This window comes from Crocodylus porosus, unplaced genomic scaffold, assembly GCF_001723895.1.
Source record: "Crocodylus porosus isolate Cpor-Errol unplaced genomic scaffold, CroPor_comp1, whole genome shotgun sequence".
NCBI classification, from domain to species: Eukaryota; Metazoa; Chordata; order Crocodylia; family Crocodylidae; genus Crocodylus; species Crocodylus porosus.
In genome coordinates this window covers 3573249-3592903 of record NW_017728949.1, presented here as the reverse complement: position 1 = coordinate 3592903, position 19655 = coordinate 3573249, and the positions used below count along the sequence as shown (strand labels likewise).

Sequence of the window (19655 nt, the reverse complement as noted above, 5' to 3'; positions counted from 1 at the left end):
ATCTTGACAAAAGTGATCTTGTTGGTGTACTGAAGCCGCTGACTACCATCCTGACCAAAACTGTCATATTGTCTTTGCCATCAGTCTGTATCTATCTGTTCTCTTGTCTGATACTTATCAGTAAACTCTTTGTGACAGGGATATATCTGTGTTCAGTGGCTGTGCAGTCTGTAGTGTACTCTGTCCTGGGCCAAGACTAGTGCATCTGTGTGCTATGATAATATAAACAACAGCAACAACAGAAATCTGCATTATTCACACGTTTTAGAATAAAAAATTCAAACAACTATAAAAATGTGAAGCACTATATTACTTTTAAAATTCAGTAGTTTATAAAATACATAATTTGGGAAAAGGAATATGATTACGAAAATGCTATGCTTACAGTATCTGTGTTATTTGGCTTTATTTGCAAGCATAATGAAATTTTCATTAGTAACATCTTTGAGCATTCTTGGATATCCTGGAAATATTATAGGGAATATTTTTATATTTTTTGCCTCAAGTGTACTGAACTTACAATACACATACAAATGTTAATATGACATGTTCTTCTGACTCGTAACTTCTTAAGATCTGGTGGTAATCACAGTATTTCTTTTTTCAGAATCCCTTATTTTAATATGAACTGTTCTATACAAAGTATTTTAGTTGACTTCATTATTTAAAAAAAGTGCAGCCTAGACCAACTCCTAAACTTTAAATATTAATGTCAATTAGAAAAAATATATGCAACATCTGGCTTTGAGGAGTGAGAACACCACTTAGCTGGCTCAATCCAAAACTTCTCTGTAAATATGCCGTCTCACCAGGCTGTTCTCTTTCCAGGCTTCTGGGAATTTTGGTCTCTGCTTCTCCCTAGACACCAGAACTTGCATATCTTCAAAAGTGGGATGGTTTCCGACTTCTGTCTGGAATGCCATCTGGTACTCTGGCACAGACTCCCCTGTTGGCAAAAAGAAAGAAAAAGAACCCCATGAAACAAAGCAATAGTGAACCAACGGGCTTTAAGATGGCAAGAGCTGACAGGGAAGTTTCTGTTCCCCATCAAGACTTTAAGTTAACATAATATAGATAAATATGAAAACAGAAGTGTTTAGCAATGTCCTGTGGGTAGCAGCCAGTTGAGAGTTCATCCATGCAAGGGACAAAGAGCTGGTCAAGAGCCTGTGTACCATACTTAATTTGCACAAAACAAGGCAGACTGGAGTTGTCCTTATATTTAACATGGAACAGGAAGGAAAAGAAACTGTAATCCCAGCCCGTAAAGTACAGCTGCTTAGGTATAGATTATTGCACTCTATGTCCTGTTAACTCTGCAAGATGCACTTCAGTAATAAATAAAAGGGTAGCTATGAACAACCTTTTAATGTGTTGCACTTTACAAGTCCATTATCTTTTTCCCTAGATTATATCTATTGAGTCCATTGAATGTTCAGCAGGCATTAGCACAGACAAAGGCTAGCATGAAAACCATGATGATCTGCATTAAATCACAGTAACTTCCCTTCCAAATATTCAATAACAAGAACTGAGATGCATGTAAGGTGCTACATCAATTATGGAAATCAATTGATTTGACTATGTAGTCTTCCCAACACATGATGGTTCTGAAATGCGAGACAGTGATAAGATTCATCCAAACTGCATTATAAACAGACTTGCAAGCAGGTTAACAGGGCAAATAAAAGGCCACATACACCAGTGATTTCAATATATTACAACTATGCATACTGTATTGATATCAGTAATACTCCTGAACACTAGATGGCACTGGATTAATGTTTAAAAACAAGAACTTTTTTTCCGTTCTGTGACAAACATAATGGATCCGATTTAAAAAATGCATTTAGGAAATTTATGAATCTGGTAAATCCCACAGTTACCTGGAAAGAGGTCAGTGCATCTCATAAAAATCTCCCAGTAGATAAGGCCTAGTGCATACATATCTACTTGTTTCAGAGCAGATTCACAGTCCCTCAGGTTCACTGCTCCCTCCAGTACTTCTGGTGCCATGTAGCGGATTGTACCAACCTGTAGAAAGATATAGTTAAATTTTTAATTCAGAAACTTAATCTTACATTTGACTTAGTTTATTAAAGGTCCTATTTTTGTTCTACCCCCATCTTATATTCTGTTTTCTACAATTTAGCAGGAAAAGCAACTCTTCTTCCTCTTATTTTCTTGGTCTCTAAAATGTTGTTGTACTCACTAAATAAATGTGAAATATGTAAGTATAGCTCTTGTACTGTGTCATCTTCAGAAGGACACAGTGTAACCTCCTCAAGTGAAATGTTATTTCCCCAAGTAACTTCATTATATAGCAGAGTATTTTGTTAGAATAGAAGACCCATTTCAAAAAGAATTAATTTACCCTTTAAACAGTGATAACTTAATCCTCTCCCTTCTACCTTGTTCAGAGTTAATCAATTCTTTATTCCTGAGAAATTAAACACCTAAATACTAAGAACTATTATTAAAATAGCTGCTTTTCAAGAGGATTCGCACAGTAGAAAACACTACGTAAAACTGTACTGCAAGAACAGCAAAGCTTCACTGAATGGAAAACAAGAGTCTACTGAAATATACTGGGAATTTCACACTCTTCATCTGAACAGTATTTCATTGTTCTTAAGGTCCTTACATTCAGTTTCCCTTATATCCATCCTTAGCCAAAAGTACAGAAAGAAGCAGCTACTGAATTATTTTTGTGTGTTCTATGACCCTATGCTCTCTCCAGTTTGATCATATAATGATATTCCAAAGATGAAAGGATGGACTGTAAAGAACTGGTTGTAGGATCTGAGGCATTTATATCCTGATCACTGCTTCAAATCCAGTTTAGATTGGTTATGACAAAAAACATTACCACTTGAGGAGTGTTTAGGGGCTATGTGAGATGAATGAATGCTATCAATATAAGGCAGGGGCGGGCAATTATTTTGGGCAGAGGGCCAGTTGATGAGTTTTGGTGAGCTGCCGAGGACTGCATGGGTAGCCCTGCCCCTTCAGTTGCCCCACCCCCTGTTCGCCATCTTGGGACTGGACGTCCCACCCCCTGACTCCTGACCTTTGCCACCAGAAGTCCCTTCCCTTGTACAACTTACCAGGTAGGAAGGGGTTGTGACCCCTCTAGCATCCTGCCCCAGCAGTGGGGTTTCAGGTTCATCAGACCTCCCCTAGAACTTCCCTCCTACCTGTGCCAGCTGGTCCCAAAAGGAGGCTCTGCTTCTGCTGGCCAGTGCCAACCCAGTTGGTCTTGCCCTGTCCCCAGCAGCACCTGGGAAGTTGGCTTCAGCTGCATGCTGCTTTGGATGGGACAGACCTGGTCAGGTCTGCACCAGCCAGGAAAGGCGGCATGCAGCTGAAGTCGGCTCCTCATGTGCTGCTGGGGATGGGAGGAACCTGGCCAGGTCTGCACCGGCCAGCAGAAGCAGCGGTGGAGCCATGTGCCCCTTGAGACTGACTGGTGCAGGCAGGAGGAAAATGCAGCTGAGCCCCTGCCACTCCAGCTGGGCTTATCCTGTCCCGAGCAGCACATGGCTCCACCACCACCTCTCCTCCCTGGTGCTGACTGGGCTGGAGCTGTGGCACAGCTGCCACTTCCCCTCCCCAGTGCCAGCCCAGCCCGACCCTGCACGGCCCGATCAGCATGGCACAGGGAAAGCCAGCCCAGCAGCCAGTCCTTCCTGGGCTTACCTGCAGGGCAGGGCCCTTTCCAGTCCCGTGCAGCAAAGCAGAACCCGGCCCAGACACTGTTTCCCCTCACCAGCGCCACAGGTTCTAGCCCAGCCCCCCACCCCCTCAAGCTACAAACATGGCCTGAGCTGGGGCAGGGCGGGGCCTGGGGAGGTCAGGCTGAGGTCAGGGTCAGTTGCCTCATAACCAGAACCCAAGGAAACAGCCTGAGATGCTGCAGCCGGCGGCTGGTGCCACTGGAGGCTTTTAGAGAGGTAGCAACCATTACATCGGTTTTGAAGGGTCTCTGTGGGCCGGAGGGAAGTGATTGGCAGGCTGGATCTGGCCCACGGGCCATATTTTGCCCACCCCCAATATAAGGCCTAATACAGCTATTCTCAACCAGGGTGCCTTGGCACCTTAGGATGTCTTGAGATCCTTTCAGGGGTGCTGTAGTGTGTCATGCAATGTTATCACTGTTAGGTGTGCAAACATCCTTCACAAGATAATCCCAGTGATATCAAATAGGATCCATAATGTTAAAAACATTCTGGGTTGTACTGGTCTGTGTGTGTTTTTTGCAACACAAGAATTGCTCTATTATTTTTCTGTCATCAAAAACTGAGTGAAACTAAGCTGGCATTTTCCCAAGGGGAGCTGTGAGTCTTAAAACGTTGAGAACCACTGGCCTAAGGGATGAGAGTCTACATCATACCAAACACCACTGTAACTGCACCGAGTGCTGATGGGTCTCAGCAGAAAGATCAACAATACTCTCTGGCATTCAGACAAGGTTTCCCCAAATTTGCGCTGAAGGACTTCAGCATGAAAACAAGCACCCGGAGCAGATCGGGGTTGAGGTGGCACAGTTGTTTCCTCTGCTGCTGAGAGCCTGGCACCAAATAGATGTGCAGCAAGCTCTCTACTACCACTGTATCCCCCTCTTCAGCATGCAGGGTCCATGCCTCCTGGTATCCTTGCTGACCTGTTGTACCTGTCCTGTTAATAGAGGATTTTGGTCTCCACAGCCATTGACCTCAAACCTTTCAAAAGAACTAAATTCTTCAATGTTCTTTTCCCCATATACAGTATCTCTCCCCTCCCCCAAAGGAATTCTACAACTATTCCTTGCTCACTTGAGAAGTAGGTATCTCCAGATTATTTCTAAATTAATGTCTCCCCTATTACATCCCATTTACAAAGACCTATTACTGTGCTTTCTTTATTCATGCTTACCTCACTAATGGCTGCATTGTCCTCCTCGCCTGGGCGTACCAGTCTGTTTCCAGTTAGCTTCATGGATAGTCCAAAATCACTAATTACACATGTTCCATCATTCTTCACCAGTACATTACGGCTATTCAAGTCCCGATGGGAAATTGCAGGTTTGTAGTGGTCTGTGGGGATATATGAAAGTGTTCATTATTAACTGAAAAGCACTTCTGATTGACAAAATAGGAATCTCATTGCGTCTGCTCATTTATTAAAAAACAAAAAATGACTTCCTGAAGTTAACATTTTCTTCCTTATGGCCACAGAAACATACTTTAGTAACCATAGAAACACTGACTGATGTTCATAACATCTTGCTATGTCTATTGGAACGGGGTCCCTGTCCCATTACTGAGGGGGAGAGGGGGCCCAGGGTCAGCTGGCTGGCCCAGCCGCTGGAACAGATTTACAATGGTGAAGGGCCTTAATTAAGATGGTTGTCCATCCTATGTGCAGCTAGTGATTGACTGGGGTGGAAGTAGACTGTCAGGTGACTCAGGAAGAGGCTTATAAACCCAAGGCCTAAGAGAAGAAAGACTGGCCATAGGAACCACAGGAGGCAAAGCTCCAGGGAAAAGCCAGTCCAGGCTGCTCACAGAAGAAGGACTCTGGGCAGAAGGGGAGTTGGAAGAAACTCTGCATTCCAGGCAGCAGCAATAGATAAGTGCCTTGAGCCTTTGTGGTAGTGCTATCATAGGGCGGGATTAAGCCTGGGAGGAAAACCTTTTTGTTTTGGGAGTGGACAATCATGGTTTTGGTTTGGCTTTAAACTGAAGGACCAGCTGTGGCTGTAAAGGGAGGACTGGAAGCCACAAGGATGCTGCAGGGACATCCCAGCACAGAGCACTTCTAGGACCTGAAGTCCAGTGGGCTATGTGAGGGCAGAAGCCCAAACACTTCAGGAGGACTGCTGCTTGTAAGAGGATTGAATACCCAGCAGCAAAGACTGTGAGGTGTGAGCCTGAAGTCCACAAAGGGCAAGCCCAGGGGGCAGAGGCGCCCAGAGCCCAAGAGGGGTAAGCTGGGGCCCAGGAGTCTGGGGTTTTGGTACAGTGGACCTTGGATGCAAAAACCCAGCTACTAGATTAAAATGGGTGAAGGCTGGGGAGGACTTAGCCCAGACAAGGACCGGTCACCACAAAACCCACTTCTGCCTCTTAGGTGCAGACCCTCTATGAAATCATAACATCAAGGCAGTGCAGGTGAAATAATAGGGTAGGTGAACCCTGAGAAGACAGAGGGGAGTAGCAGGGTAGCATCTAGGTGGCGAGTCAGGCAGGAGAGGAGACCTTGCCACTCTACCAGTAAGTCTATTACACTCTGCAACCTATTATTAGATAATAATTCTACACAGTTTTAACAAAACCAGCAAGTTTATTTTGATTCCCACGAAGATTTCAGCATAGCTTAAGCAGGGAAGTCATATGCATTTAAGCACAGACCTGCTGTCCCAAATTTAACTCCCAGTCCAAGCAACTTCCTGATATCAGAATCCTCCCTCATACAAGGCACAAGCAGCTTGCTTTACAATTAGCTTGGCACCTATGCAGAAACTGGATGGGGCAGTCATATCAATATACAGCTCACATTTGTTCCAGAGCTCGAACACACTAATCCTGCAATGGATCAGAGCTGCCCCAGGAGAAACCTCAGGTTATTCCTAAACGTACCTCTCCAGCTGGACAAATGAACGCACTGTTCCCCAACTGCCTGGTCTGGCTCTCAAACTTATTTTAATGCCTTCCATGACTGAATGTGAACAGCTGATATCTGGAAAGTCACTGCTTGGCAGCAAGAATGAACTGTTGATCTAAGCAAGTAACAGGTCTTAAACTAAGTCACAAAGTATCAGAAAAGTCTAATATATTAAAACACTTAAACATTGCTGGAAGTCTTATCGGTTTTGAGCAGTTTTTTGTGGACTTCACTGTAAGTTGTGTAAACCTTTGCAGAAGCTTGTTACAAAAGGACTGAAATGTACTTATCATAAAATATTGTAAACATAACCTTATCTAGCGTTCTCAAATTACGACTGCTAGCCAACGGAACAGTTTGTATCCATTTTTTAATGGAGACTTGTTTAGTAAAACAGCCAAGAACGCAGAACTGGTTTATTATGGTCTTATGTTCCTAGAATCTGAGTTCATTATGCATTGTAAGTTTCCCCCTGGATTATACACACACAAAAAAAGACTATTGTTCTGTCTTTCTTCACGGTGGTAAAAGGTTTGTGTAATTGCAGCTGCTTAATGGAAAGACTTAGCTGTATCTTTCACAATGATTAAGTTTAAGGTGCTGGCTGCAGTTTCACTGGCATATATGAATATAAAATAGGCTAATGATAGCCTTGCTTTTGAATAGGTATTTTCCTCTATTTTTCATAAACATTACTGCTTACATTCATTATTATAAACTTGCTTTTAACCAAAATTTAGGACATTCTCAGCTTCTATTATTTACTGGTGAATTAATCTCCCTGTGCCTTACTAGTCCTTTCATTTGTAGTTACTATTTCAGTGACAAACCATACTTTTTAAACTTTTACATTACAGATCTCAGAATAACTATTATATAATTATACTTTAGCTATAAAAATGTTGAATGAAGCATGCAACTAAAAACGAAAAAGCTGTGTCTCAATGGTTTGTCCCATACAGTGTTGTAATAAAGCATCAAATTAATTAGGTGTTTTTATTTATACATAGTAAAAATATGGTCCCTTCCCTGAAAGAAAATGTTATAGAAGATAAGACTACAATAAAACAGAAGATATAAATATTTTCCTTCCATATACATAATACGCATACTTTTAAACTGAAAATATTGCTTCTGTGATATATATATGAACTGTGATATATCAGAACACTTCATCTACAAGCTTTTTAAAATTCAGATAGTGCATGTCAGATCCTCTGAGTCTTTAGTTATCTCTTACTATGGCACAACAGTATTGTGCAACTCTGCTTCTCTCTTGCATGTTTGTGGAGTTTTGTTGGCTCTTTGTCCACATTTTCATAAAAGTATCTACAGATCCAGACCATGGTGTTGGAGTACTCAGGAGATGGATATACTACAGGAAGCTATGTGTAGTCTATATTTTTACTTATCATCTGCTCAGTTATTTCTTAAAATAAACTATTTCTCTTTGATACTGCCTGTGAAAAGAAAAGGAAAAGAAAAACTACTACCTGAAACCTATCCCAATTATTCTGCTCTAAATACATCCCTTCCTGATCTTACCTCCTCGAGGTAACTCCGTGTGAAGGTATGCCAGGCCCCTGGTTATTGAGTGGGCTAAGCGACAAGAGCTCACCCAATCACTTGTATGGAGACTCAAATACTTGCAGAGAGAGCCCTAGAGGAAAAAATAAAAACAGTGGTTTGAAATCGTATCAACCTTAATAATTAAGTCAACATATTTTAAAGAGTCTGTATCACCAAGTGTTCCCTAGACTCTAATTCTGCAACTGCTCATGAGTTTTATCTAAAAGTTTAACAGAATATTGAATAGAAGGTTGAAGACCGAAAAATTATGCAAAAATAAAAATAAGTTCCTGTGAGGCCTTTTAAGACCTGAAGAAAAATTAACATTAGCTATAAAATTAAAGCAGTTTAGATAGACTGCATTTATCCTTTTGCAGCTATTCCAGTATTCTGAAATCCTTTGTAAAGAAGGAAGGTAATTGAAGACAATTACCTGGAATGCTAAATAGTGAACTCTGAATAATCAGCACCCATAACAAGAGATTTACTGGACTAAAAGCAACCTTTACTGTACAGATTTTATATTTCAGAAGGACAGGGGCTAGTCAAAATTAAGAGAAAGCACCACCCAAGTCAAATGGCTCACTGGGTTAAGGTATATCAATTACTGTGCCAATATAATGCAAACAAATGATGCAACTAGCATCATACTCCAGTCTTCTCGATTCCCCAGCCTGAATGGCCAGGTATTCATGTACATGTGGGTCATCTAGAGGCAGCCTTTGGCATGAACCAGGAGTGAGGTTTTAAACTGATGTTTTCTGTAGCGAAGTGGGACACCTTAACTGCTCTGCCTCCCCACCCCAGGAAGCAGAATTGGTAGCAACATGTAGTTAAATCTGGCCAACACTACCCATGATAAGGTGTTATTTTCAGTTGTTGATAACTTCGCAAAACGTTAGTTGACTGAGTTGATAATTCTCAAGTTTGCTATCAACTTATTTGGAAGACTTCTGAAAAAAATTCAGGAAAAATTCTGTTTCAGAGAATGAAGTTGAGGGAAAATGAGTTTTGCCAATATTTAATTACTTTTTCTGAGCCATCTCTTTGGCAAGCTTCAACATCTCCTGTGTTTGGAAAACAAGCTTTAAATTTGTTGGTGGGTGGGGTAGAGCAGAAAAGAAGCAGGAGTAGTCCTGCACTATAAGAGGAGTCTTTTATAGTCCCCATGAAAATGTATTCCTATTTGGCTGAAGTTTGTGCCTTTCATAGTAATCATCAGACCACATTTATAGCTTTTTAGAGACATTTTGCTATGTTCCACAAGGTTCTGCACTGGCACTCTGTGCATGCTCCAGCCCAGCACCACAGAGCTTGTAGATGCCAACTTCACTAAATATGCTTACATGCTCCACTCAGCATCTTAGCTAGAAGACATATAGGTAATGGACAGACATTAATTTTTCTTGCTACAATTCCAGGAAATTTGCAACAGTAGAAATCTTCCCAAGAGAGGGAGCTTATAGGCATTTCAGCCTGCAGCCCCTCTCCAGGTCTCAGGAAGGCATGGGGAGAAGCTGCTGCTCCACTCCTTCTGGTCCTTGGTCTGGGCAAAGCATGGGAAGCCTTTCCCTGCCACTTGACTCCTTCAAGTCCTGGGAGGAGCTGGACAGCTGGGAAATGCTCCCTGCATGTTTCCTGGACCATGGTTACCTCAGGGTTACTCCTCCCAGTCCCACAAGGAGTCTTAGGAATGAAAACTGACATCTGACTATGTAAACAGAAGTCAAGTATCTCTACCATTAATAGAGCTTTTTATAATTTATATACAAATTCATATTTAATTAAAAAAACAAAACAGCTTCATGTAACTTCTAATTTTTTTTGAAAGTCTAGTAAATATAGACACTTGGCTACATTTGGGATATACTGCATCATACTGAAAGGTGGTTTAGATGGGATAAATGTGTATAACACAGCTTAGAAGTACTGGAGTCTGAGATAGATGTTTAATCCAATGTTTATTTAACATTATCAGTCCAAAACCAGCTGAGAATACAGTTCCTGTCATTCCTATATTTAGTTATAAAACTCTTAAAGCCTTTTAAATTCACACTGTATAGCATGCAGAGCCACAAATAGATAAGCTGTTTGTTGGAAAAAATAGGACAAATGTGACTTGCATACATACCCCATGCACAAACCAAATTTTATTTTGTGTTGCTTAAGTGTTGTCATATGCAGACTGCAAGACACCTAACCCATGCTGCTTCGATGCTCTAATAATGAAAAGAAACCCTGAATCCAAGTAGTAATTTGTTATAGATCACTTTACATTTTAAATATTTATTTTTAATAAATATTTTTTTTCTGAAATAAAAAAAATACCATCATGACTCCTTTACCCTAACAACTATGAAACTAGCCAGAAATTTCAAAGTATCTATGGATATCAGAAAATTAAGCACTTGTCTCCCAAGTGCTAGAGACGGACTAGGTTTTATCTAGCACAAAGAGATTTTGCACAGAGCTGCCCTTATTTAGGATAACGTCAAATATTTTGAGTCTTATTTCTCTGTATAATCACACCATTACTCAGTATGTTTAGTCTACTCCTCCCATGTCAGTGCTAAAAATCAGTCTCTATCTGCTCATGTAGACTCTGGAATCCTGAGGATTTCTGCTGTCTCTGCTAGTTCTGAGTTATATTTGGCTTTCCATTCCAGCTAGAGCATGGATAAGCTCACTCAGATCTCTCAACCTGCCAGGGACCAAATGTAAGAGACATCATGCTAGAGACCCAAAATAAAGGTGGCACAAAAATTATTAAAATGAAAAACCTGAAGCCCTTTCAAGATGATTGATTTTAGTATGAAATAACTTCATCTATAACCCAAGAGCCAGGATTCTTAATTTCTGAGGCAAGTCATTTTCAACAACAGAAGTGAAAGGGCATCACATTTTTCTGTGGATAGTTAACTTTGGGACTTAAATGAACTATGTCTCTAAAAAATGAAGCACACTTGAGAATTATGAACTCTTTGACAGATGTAACATCAGCTACAGGAATGGTTTCTTGGTACTCCACTGCATCTCTGTTTCCATCATATTTTAACACTGATATTTAGGGGCATCTAAGTCAGATTTGAAAGGAAGTGCAAAGGTGATCCTCTGGAGTCTGATTATTTTCTGATCATGGATGGTATGTGGACACAGAAAAGAGATGTAACAGAGTCAGAGACGCTTTCTTTGTCCTCTGCTGTAGCAACTGTATGAGGGAAGATGGTCTAGATATTATGGGCACGTCCCCATGAGCACGTGTTCAGGGGCGTGTTTCCCATGGCACTAATAGCAGTGGCACATATTTGTGCTGCTGCTATTTGTCCCTGGCCACATCCCTGAATGCGCACTCCGGCACACAGGAAAGGGACCTGGGTGGGGCAGGGGGGCCTGAAACCAGTGCCTGTGCTGATCCCAGCAGCCTTACCTGGGGGACTCTGGGCCTCCTGGGGCAGCAGCGGCACTGAGTCAGTGGCTCAGAGCTTGGCTGGCAGCTAGAGTGTGGCTGTGGCCAGCCAGGCTCTGTTTTTTGGCAGCACATACTGCTGCCATGTGTACCGCACAGCTTTTTTAGCAGCAGTTTTTTTAACACCAGGATCGCCCAGTGTAAAAAACCCCCCAAAACCTGTTGCACAGCAAATTAGCAGCACAGACCATGGGTGCATGTGCACTGCAAACCAAATGTACGTGCTCATGGGGATCCACCCTACAGCACTAAAACTGGGACCTTCTGGTAGATCAGCAAAAGTTAGGATTTTTGCATCCAATCTGCTTCACATGATCAGGTGCATCGGGCATAGTTCTGTCATTACTAACCTATTTGATCCTGGATCATTTTCTTCAATTCGATCAAACTCTTAACCTGCAAGTCTGCTGCTTCAACTGTGAATGTGTTGCATTGATTTCTCTTCCTTTTGCTTTAGGGCTTTTAAAACGAGCCTTGTTTGGGGAGCCTGTTAGCCAACATTCCCAGAACACAGTCACGGTAAGTTCTGTACTATTTGTGTTACTGTGGGTGAATTATACTCATTTCAAGATCTCAGCATTCTTATTCCATCTGAAACTTTACTTTGAATACCCAGAGCAGACATCTAGACAGGAAGGCATTTAAACTTCTTTTTGATGAAATTATTCTTCTAGGATTCCAGTCATACAAGAATATGCCTAACAGACTGCTATAAAGATTCATAGCTTAGTGCTGACGCTTTAGACTTCCATAATAAGGCGAGTTCCTGAAAAGCAGTGCTTGCTTTCCCAGTTGAGTCATCCTATCACAGATGCAGGAATCTGAGTTATGAAAGATGCTGCCTAGGTACATAAAGTCATCAGCAGCACTGAAGAACATTTCTAGAACAATGGTTGCATTGGCTTTCATAACCCTTATTTCTGACTTGCTGATTATAAGGCCCAATTGTTTAACAGTTGTGACTAAGCTATCAGTCTTTTGTTATATTTTGTGCATCACTGTATTCAAGAGGAAGATATAATTCATAAAGTTCAGATTTCTAAGCACTCCATCTGCCCGAAGAATTTCTAATCCTGATGCCAGAGATAGTTCAGAATCAATGAACATACCAAATAACAAAGGGGAGAGGACATACCCTTGATGAACACCGTTAGGAACATCAAACCAGTAAACCAATTCCTGGCACAACATTATGGCACATCTGGTGTCTTGATAAAGATTCCAGAAGATCTGGACAGTTCTGGATGACAATATACAGATTCCTAGCATCTACCACAAATACTTACACTACACTGTCAAAGGCTTTCTAAAAGTTGATGAAATTTAAGATGAGTTGTAGCTGCCGTTCAGTGCTTTGTTCCATGATAACGCACAGCATGAAGCTATGAGCAATAAAAGAATGGATGTGATGAAAACCAGCTTGTTTTTCTCAAAATCCACTGGTGATAGGATTATGGATTCTGTTCAAAACCATTGTACAGAATAGTTTCCTGGGGACTAACAAAATCATGCTCTTAAATCTCCTCTCTCAGGCCATTCCATTATTTCATTGTTCCACTTTTGTGGTGGATTCTGTCTCCTGTACTTGGCTGAAGAATCCTAGCAGCATTTTCAAGTTTTCTTTTCACCATTGGCTTTGAATAGACATGCAGTTATTTTATCCTGCCTCCCTCCTTAAAACTTAAAGCCAAATCTGCTTTAAGTTCCCCCAAGGTGATTTCCTTGCAATTAACATTCTATTCTTTCATCTGTTCTATGATGTCTAAGTTGATTTTTACTTCAGGTACAGGCCTGCTTATTATAGAATGAATACGTTCTACTCTTTTAATTTGTTCTTTAGGGACAGTGAGAATATTTCCATAGAATCGGAGGAAATGTAATAGAAAATAGGGCTGAAAGGAACCTTAGGAGGCCATCTAAGTCCATTCTCTGTCCCATAGCAGGTTCAATTATAAACCATTCCTGACAAGTATTTATCTAACATGCTCTTAAAAACCTTAAATGATGGAATTACCTGCCTAGGTAATTTCCTCCAGTGACTAACTGTCTTCACAGTTAGAAAAAATTTCCTGTGTATAACCTAAATTTCCCTTTTAGCAATTTAAACACATTACTACTTGTCCTATTTCCTGTGGACATGGAGACCATTTTCTAATCTTCCAGCCCTAATGTCTGTGAAATCTATGAAAAAGAGGAAGGGACCTCAAAAGATCATTGAGTCCAACCCCCCGCCTGAAGGGCAGGAAGTCAGCAGGGGTCATACGATCCCAGCAAGATAAGCATCCAATTTACTCCTGAAGGCGTTCAATGTAGGTGCTTGAATCACCTCTGATGGCAGGCTGTTCCAGACCTTGCCGGCTTGGACAGTAAAAAAATTCTTCCTTATGTCCAGCCTGAAACAGTCTTGCAGGAGTTTATAACTGTTCGACCTCGTCATCCCTTGGGGCGCTCTGGGGCACAAACATTCCCCCAGATCCTGGTGGTCACCCTTGATAAACTTATAGGTGGCCATCAGATCACCTGAGCCTGCGCTTTTCCAGGCTAAAGAGCCCCACGGCTCTCAGCTTGTTGTCGTAAGGTCTGTTTTCCTGACCTCTGATCATGCGTGTGGCTCTTCTCTGGACTCTCTCAAGCTTCTCAACATCCTTTTTGAATTGCAGAGCCCCAAACCGGACGTAGTACTCCAGCTGCAGCCTCACCAAGGCCGAGTACAAGGGGAGAACGACGTCCCAGGATTTGCTTGAGAAGCATCTATGGATGCAAGCCAGGGTTTTGGTCACTTTACTAGCTGCAGCATTGAATTGCGGGCTCATGCTCATCTTGTGGTCATTGATGATGACCCCCAAGTCTCTTTCTTCCATAGCACTAGCCAGCATAGCACTGCCAAGCCTATAAGGAAGTTGCAGGTTTTTCTTCCCAAGGTAGAGAACCTTGCATTTTTTGGTGTTAAATACCATCAGGTTCTCATCCGCCCATTTGCTGAACCTGTCCAGGTCAGCCTGGATCGCCCTCCTGTCTTCCCGCGTAGATGCTTTGCCCCAAAGTTTGGTGTCATCAGCGAACTTGGCCAGTCTGCTTCTAACTCCGATGTCCACATCATTAATGAAGATAATGAACAATATGGGTCCAAGGACAGAGCCACTGGTCACAGGACACCACGATGATTGACTTCCATCAATTATTACCCTCAGGGTCTGACTACGGAGCCAGTTTCCCAGCCAGCGAATCATGGTGGACCCAAAGCCACAATTGGCCAGTTTTACCAAGAGGTAATCATGAGATACCAGATCAAAGACTTTTTTGAAGTCATAGTTTCATAGTTTGTAGGGTCGGAAGGGACCTGAGCAGATCATCTAGTCTGACCCCCTGCCATGGCAGGAAAGAGTATTGGGGTCAAACAACCCCAGCAAGGTGTTCATCTAGCCTCCTCTTAAAGTCCCCCAGGGTAGGAGCCTGCACCACTTCTCTTGGAAGTTGGTTCCAGATCCTAGCTGCCCTCACCGTGAAGTAGCACCTCCTGATAGCTAGCCTGAATCTACCCTCTGCCCACTTGTGACCATTATTCCTAGTCACTCCTGGTAGCGCTCAGGGGAACAGGGACTCCCCCAGTGCCTGCTGGTCCCCTCTGACTAGTTTGTAACAGGCCACTAGATCCCCCCTCAGCCTTCTCTTGTGGAGGCTGAACAGGTTCAGGTCCCGTAGCCTCTCCTCTTAGGGCCTGCCCTGCTGCCCCCGATCATGCGAGTGGCCCTCCTCTTGACCCTCTCCATGTTGTCCACATCCCTCTTGAAGTGCAGCGCCCAGAACTGAACACAGTACTCCAGCTGCGGCCTCACCAGAGCTGCATAGAGGGGGAGGACCTGCTTGAGATGCATCTGTGGATGCATGACAAGGTGCGGTTGGCCTTCCTGACCGCGTCCCCACGCTGCGGCCCATGTTCATTTTGGCTTCAATAATGACTCCAAGATCCTTTTCTGCCTCTGCACTGATGAGAAGGGAGTTCACCAGCCTGAAGGTATGGTGCTGATTCTTCCTCCCTAGGTGCATCACCTTGCACTTGTCAGTGTTGAATCCAATCCTATTCTCGTCTGCCCACCCCTGTAACCTGTCTAGGTCCAATTGCAGCCTATTCCTCCCTTCTAGCGTACCCACATTTCCCCACATCTTCACGTCATCAGCAAATTTGAACAGGGTGTTTTTTACCCCCTCGTCTAAATCACTGATGAAGATGTTGAACAGTGTGGGCCCTAGGACCGAGCCCTGGGGGACCCCACTGCCCACATCCCTCCAGGTCGAAAACGACCCGTTCATTACCACTCTTTGGGTGCGACCCTCCAGCCAGTTGGCAACCCATTTGACTGTGTAGGTGTTGACACCACATTCCCCCAGTTTCTTAATGAGAACGGGGTGAGAGACACTGTCGAAGGCCTTCCGAAAGTCCAGGAAGACTATGTCCGCTGCTACCCCTGCAACTAAGGATTTGGTGACCTGGTCCTAGAAGGCCACCAGGTTGGTCTGACAGGACCTGCCACTAATGAACCCGTGTTAGTTGCCCCGAAGCATAATCTCCCCTGCTGGCCCCTTTTGGACATATGCCAGAATAGTTCTCTCAAAAAGCTTACCCAGGATTGAGGTAAGACTAACCAGCCTATAGTTTCCCAGGTCCTCCTTCCTCCCCTTTTGAAGACGGGAACCACAGTGACCCTCTTCCAGTCCTCTAGCACCACACCAGAGCACCACGAGTGCTCGTACAGCCGTGCCAGGGGTCCTACAACAACCTCAGCCAATTCCCTCAGTACTTTAGGGTGGAGATCGTCCAGACCAGCTGATATGAATACATCCAGTCCCTCCAGAAGTTCCCTAACTATTTCCTCACTAACCCTTGGCCTTGGTGTGCCTCCCCTGGTGTCTAAGGGGGGGAAGGGAGGGTGGCAGTTCCGGTCCCTGCTCAGGAAAATGGAGGCAAAGAAATCATTAAATATGTTAGCTTTGTCGTCTGGTGTAACGACCAAATTTCCCAGCGTGTCCTGCAGGGGCCCCACATTACCCAGAACCTTCTTTCTGCCCCCTATGCATTTTAAAAAAGGACTTCTTGTTGTCCTTGATCCGGGAAGCTAGCCCCAGTTTCATCTCCACCTTGGATATATATAGTCAAGATATATTACATCAATTTCTTCTCCCTTGTTCAGGTGATAGGTCACCCGGTCATAGAAGGCAATGAGATTGGTCAAGCAAGACCTACCTGCAAAAAATCCATGCTGGCTATCCCTTAGGATGTTGGCGTTGGCCAGTCCATTAAGGATGGCCTCTTTAATAAACTTTTCTAAGATCTTCCCCAGGATAGCAGACAGGCTGATGGGCCTATAGTTAGCCGGATCCACTTTCCTCCCTTTCTTGAAGATAGGCACCACATTGGCCTTCTTCCAGTCTTTGGGCACTACACCAGAGCACCAGGAGTCCTCAAAGATCCATGCCAGAGGCTGGGTTATGGTGCTTGCCAGCTCCTTGAGTACCCTGGGGTGTAGATTGTCAGGGCCGGCTGACTTGAAGGTATCCAGCTTCTCAAGGTATTCCCTCACAAGGTCAGCATTAATGGAGGGCACGGGATCTCCCTCACCCTGACTGCCCTGTCCCAAGGTGGGCATGGGCGTCCCATGGGACTGATGAAAGACCAATACAAAGTACCCATTTAATAGGCTGGCTTTTTCCTGGGCGTCAGTTTTTAATAACTTTTTACATATTTGAAGACTTGTATCTTCCCATGTCTTTCCCCTAGATTAAACAAACACAAATCTTTCCTCCTGTGTCATTTTCTAGACCTCTGATAATTTTTGTTCCACTCTTCTGACCTTTCTCCAATTGATTTACATCTTTTTTCAAGTGTGGTACCCAGAATGATACACAATACTGCAGATGAGACCTTGCCAATTCTGAAAATAGTTGAAGTTTTAACTTAATATCTTACATACAATACTCCTATTTATATATCTTAGTATGGTAATTTGGTGGGTTTGTTCTTTTTTGCAACAGTACAACAGTACAATATTGTTGACTCATGTTCACTTTATGATCCACCATAATCCCCAGATTTTCTTCTACAAAACTGCTGCCTATCCAGTTGTTTCCTATTTTATATGTGTACAGTTATTTCTGGCTATGATAGTACTTTGCATTTGTCCTTATTAAATTTAATCCAATTTAGTTCAGACTATTTCTTTAAATTGTCAAGACCATTTTGAATTCTAAGCCTGTCCTTCAAAATGCTTGCATTTCTTCCAGGCTTATTATCACCTGTAAAATTAATAAATGTACTCTCTATATCATTATTCAGGTCATTCAATAAAACATTGAACAGAATTGGACCCAGGACAGACCCCTGTATTCCCACTTTTGACATATCTTTCCAGTTTGCAATTAAACTACTCGTAGCTACTCTTTGAATACAGTTCTCCAGCATATGGACCCTGCAGTAGTTTCATCTATACCATGTTCTGTTTTGTTGCTTAAAAGGATGTCGTATGATACAAATCCCATGTTTGCCTTTTCTGAGATTGGCAAGATCTTTCCTTTGTTTCCATGACAAGAATATTTGTTGTGGTATGGGGTTATCTGTTTCATAGCCAATCCCCAAACCTGGAGGGCTGCAAGATTTGTATTCCCGATAGAAGAAATCCCACTGACATAGCTCATCAAGTCATAGAGCCCATAAGCAGTATCACCATGGCAAGGTACACATTAGAAATAAAGGACCCTTCAGTATGACTTATTTAACCCTTTTCATCCTGGCTTTTGGTAACTGAGTATTGTTTTTTGCTTCACTGACCAGAGGACCATGCTGGTGTGTCTGGAATCATCGTCTAACTGTTCTAATTATATTTAAAAGCTACAAGCCATTGGATTGCTGACGGACAACTGTGTGATGCTAGGGAGTGCTTTAAAGAAGCTATCCTTCACTGTCTTTACCACCCTGTTTATTCTCTTAACAAGTGATGAAATATTATCAGTCCAGGATGCTGATGATACACTATTATACATGTGCTGCCCCTTGCAACCTGCTTGCTTTGACTCTGCTCAGGAGGAGTGCTGGACAAGATAAAAGTGTACTAATCTGGTTTGCCTCAATTTTAACCCATGGAAGACAAATCCTGCTGGTGTATAAGGCTATTCACTGTCAAAAGGCTGTCATTTGTTCTCACCATTACTAAAAGGACATTATTTTTAACCAAAGCTTTTCAGGAAAAGGCATGTTTTGGATATGATAAAAAAAATATTTCAGCTGCACAGCTTGTACAGGTGGCCTCCTTATTCACATCAGGTTCTTATGACTAAGGCTTGACAAGTGTAATTCCCTTCTAGTAACAGCTTCCAGCAGGGATCTTTCATTTCTTGCTGTTAGTTCAGTATACAGAAGAACATCTGCTCACTGAATTAAGGATCATGCTGTGTATTAATTACACCTGCTGAGCATTTTTCTCTATTAGCTACCAAATCAACTGTGGACTGGTTTTAGGCTAGCCCTGATGTTTTAAATACCTTATTGAGGAGGGTACTTACAATATAAAAGAGGTATTTGTTGTAAGCCTCCTTCACATTTTCATCATTTCCCTTGAATGCATTTTTCAATCATAGTTTCATAATTCATACAGTAGGAAGGGACCTGAGCAGATCATCAAGTTTGACCCCCTGCCATGGCAGGAAAGAGTACTGGGGTCAAACGACCCCAGCAAGTGTACATCTAGCCTCCTCTTAAAGACCCCCAGGGTAAGAGCCAGCACCATTTCTCTTGGAAGTTGGTTCCAGATCCTAGCCACCCTGACAGTGAAGCAGCGCCTCCTGATGTCTAATCTGAATCTACCCTTTGCCAGCTTGTGACCATTATTCCTAGTCACTCCTGGTAGTGCTCGGGGGAACAGGGGCTCCCCCAATGCCTGCTGGTCCCCCCTGACTAGTTTGTAACAGGCCACTAGATCCCCCC

The 19655-nt window shown here is 42.8% G+C and overlaps 1 protein-coding gene across 1 annotated transcript in view; it reads right to left on the bottom strand.

The window, feature by feature from the left end:
• The window catches only part of BMPR2 (bone morphogenetic protein receptor type 2), a 186391-nt gene that overhangs the window by 12351 nt on the left and 154385 nt on the right, over positions 1-19655 (bottom strand). Inside the window, exons 7-10 of the mRNA XM_019554216.1 lie at positions 8191-8305; positions 4915-5075; positions 1887-2034; positions 810-946 (exon numbers count right to left, since the gene is read on the bottom strand). Of these exons, the coding sequence (XP_019409761.1) occupies positions 810-946; positions 1887-2034; positions 4915-5075; positions 8191-8305 (561 nt within the window). The remainder of the gene's footprint in view (positions 1-809; positions 947-1886; positions 2035-4914; positions 5076-8190; positions 8306-19655) is intronic.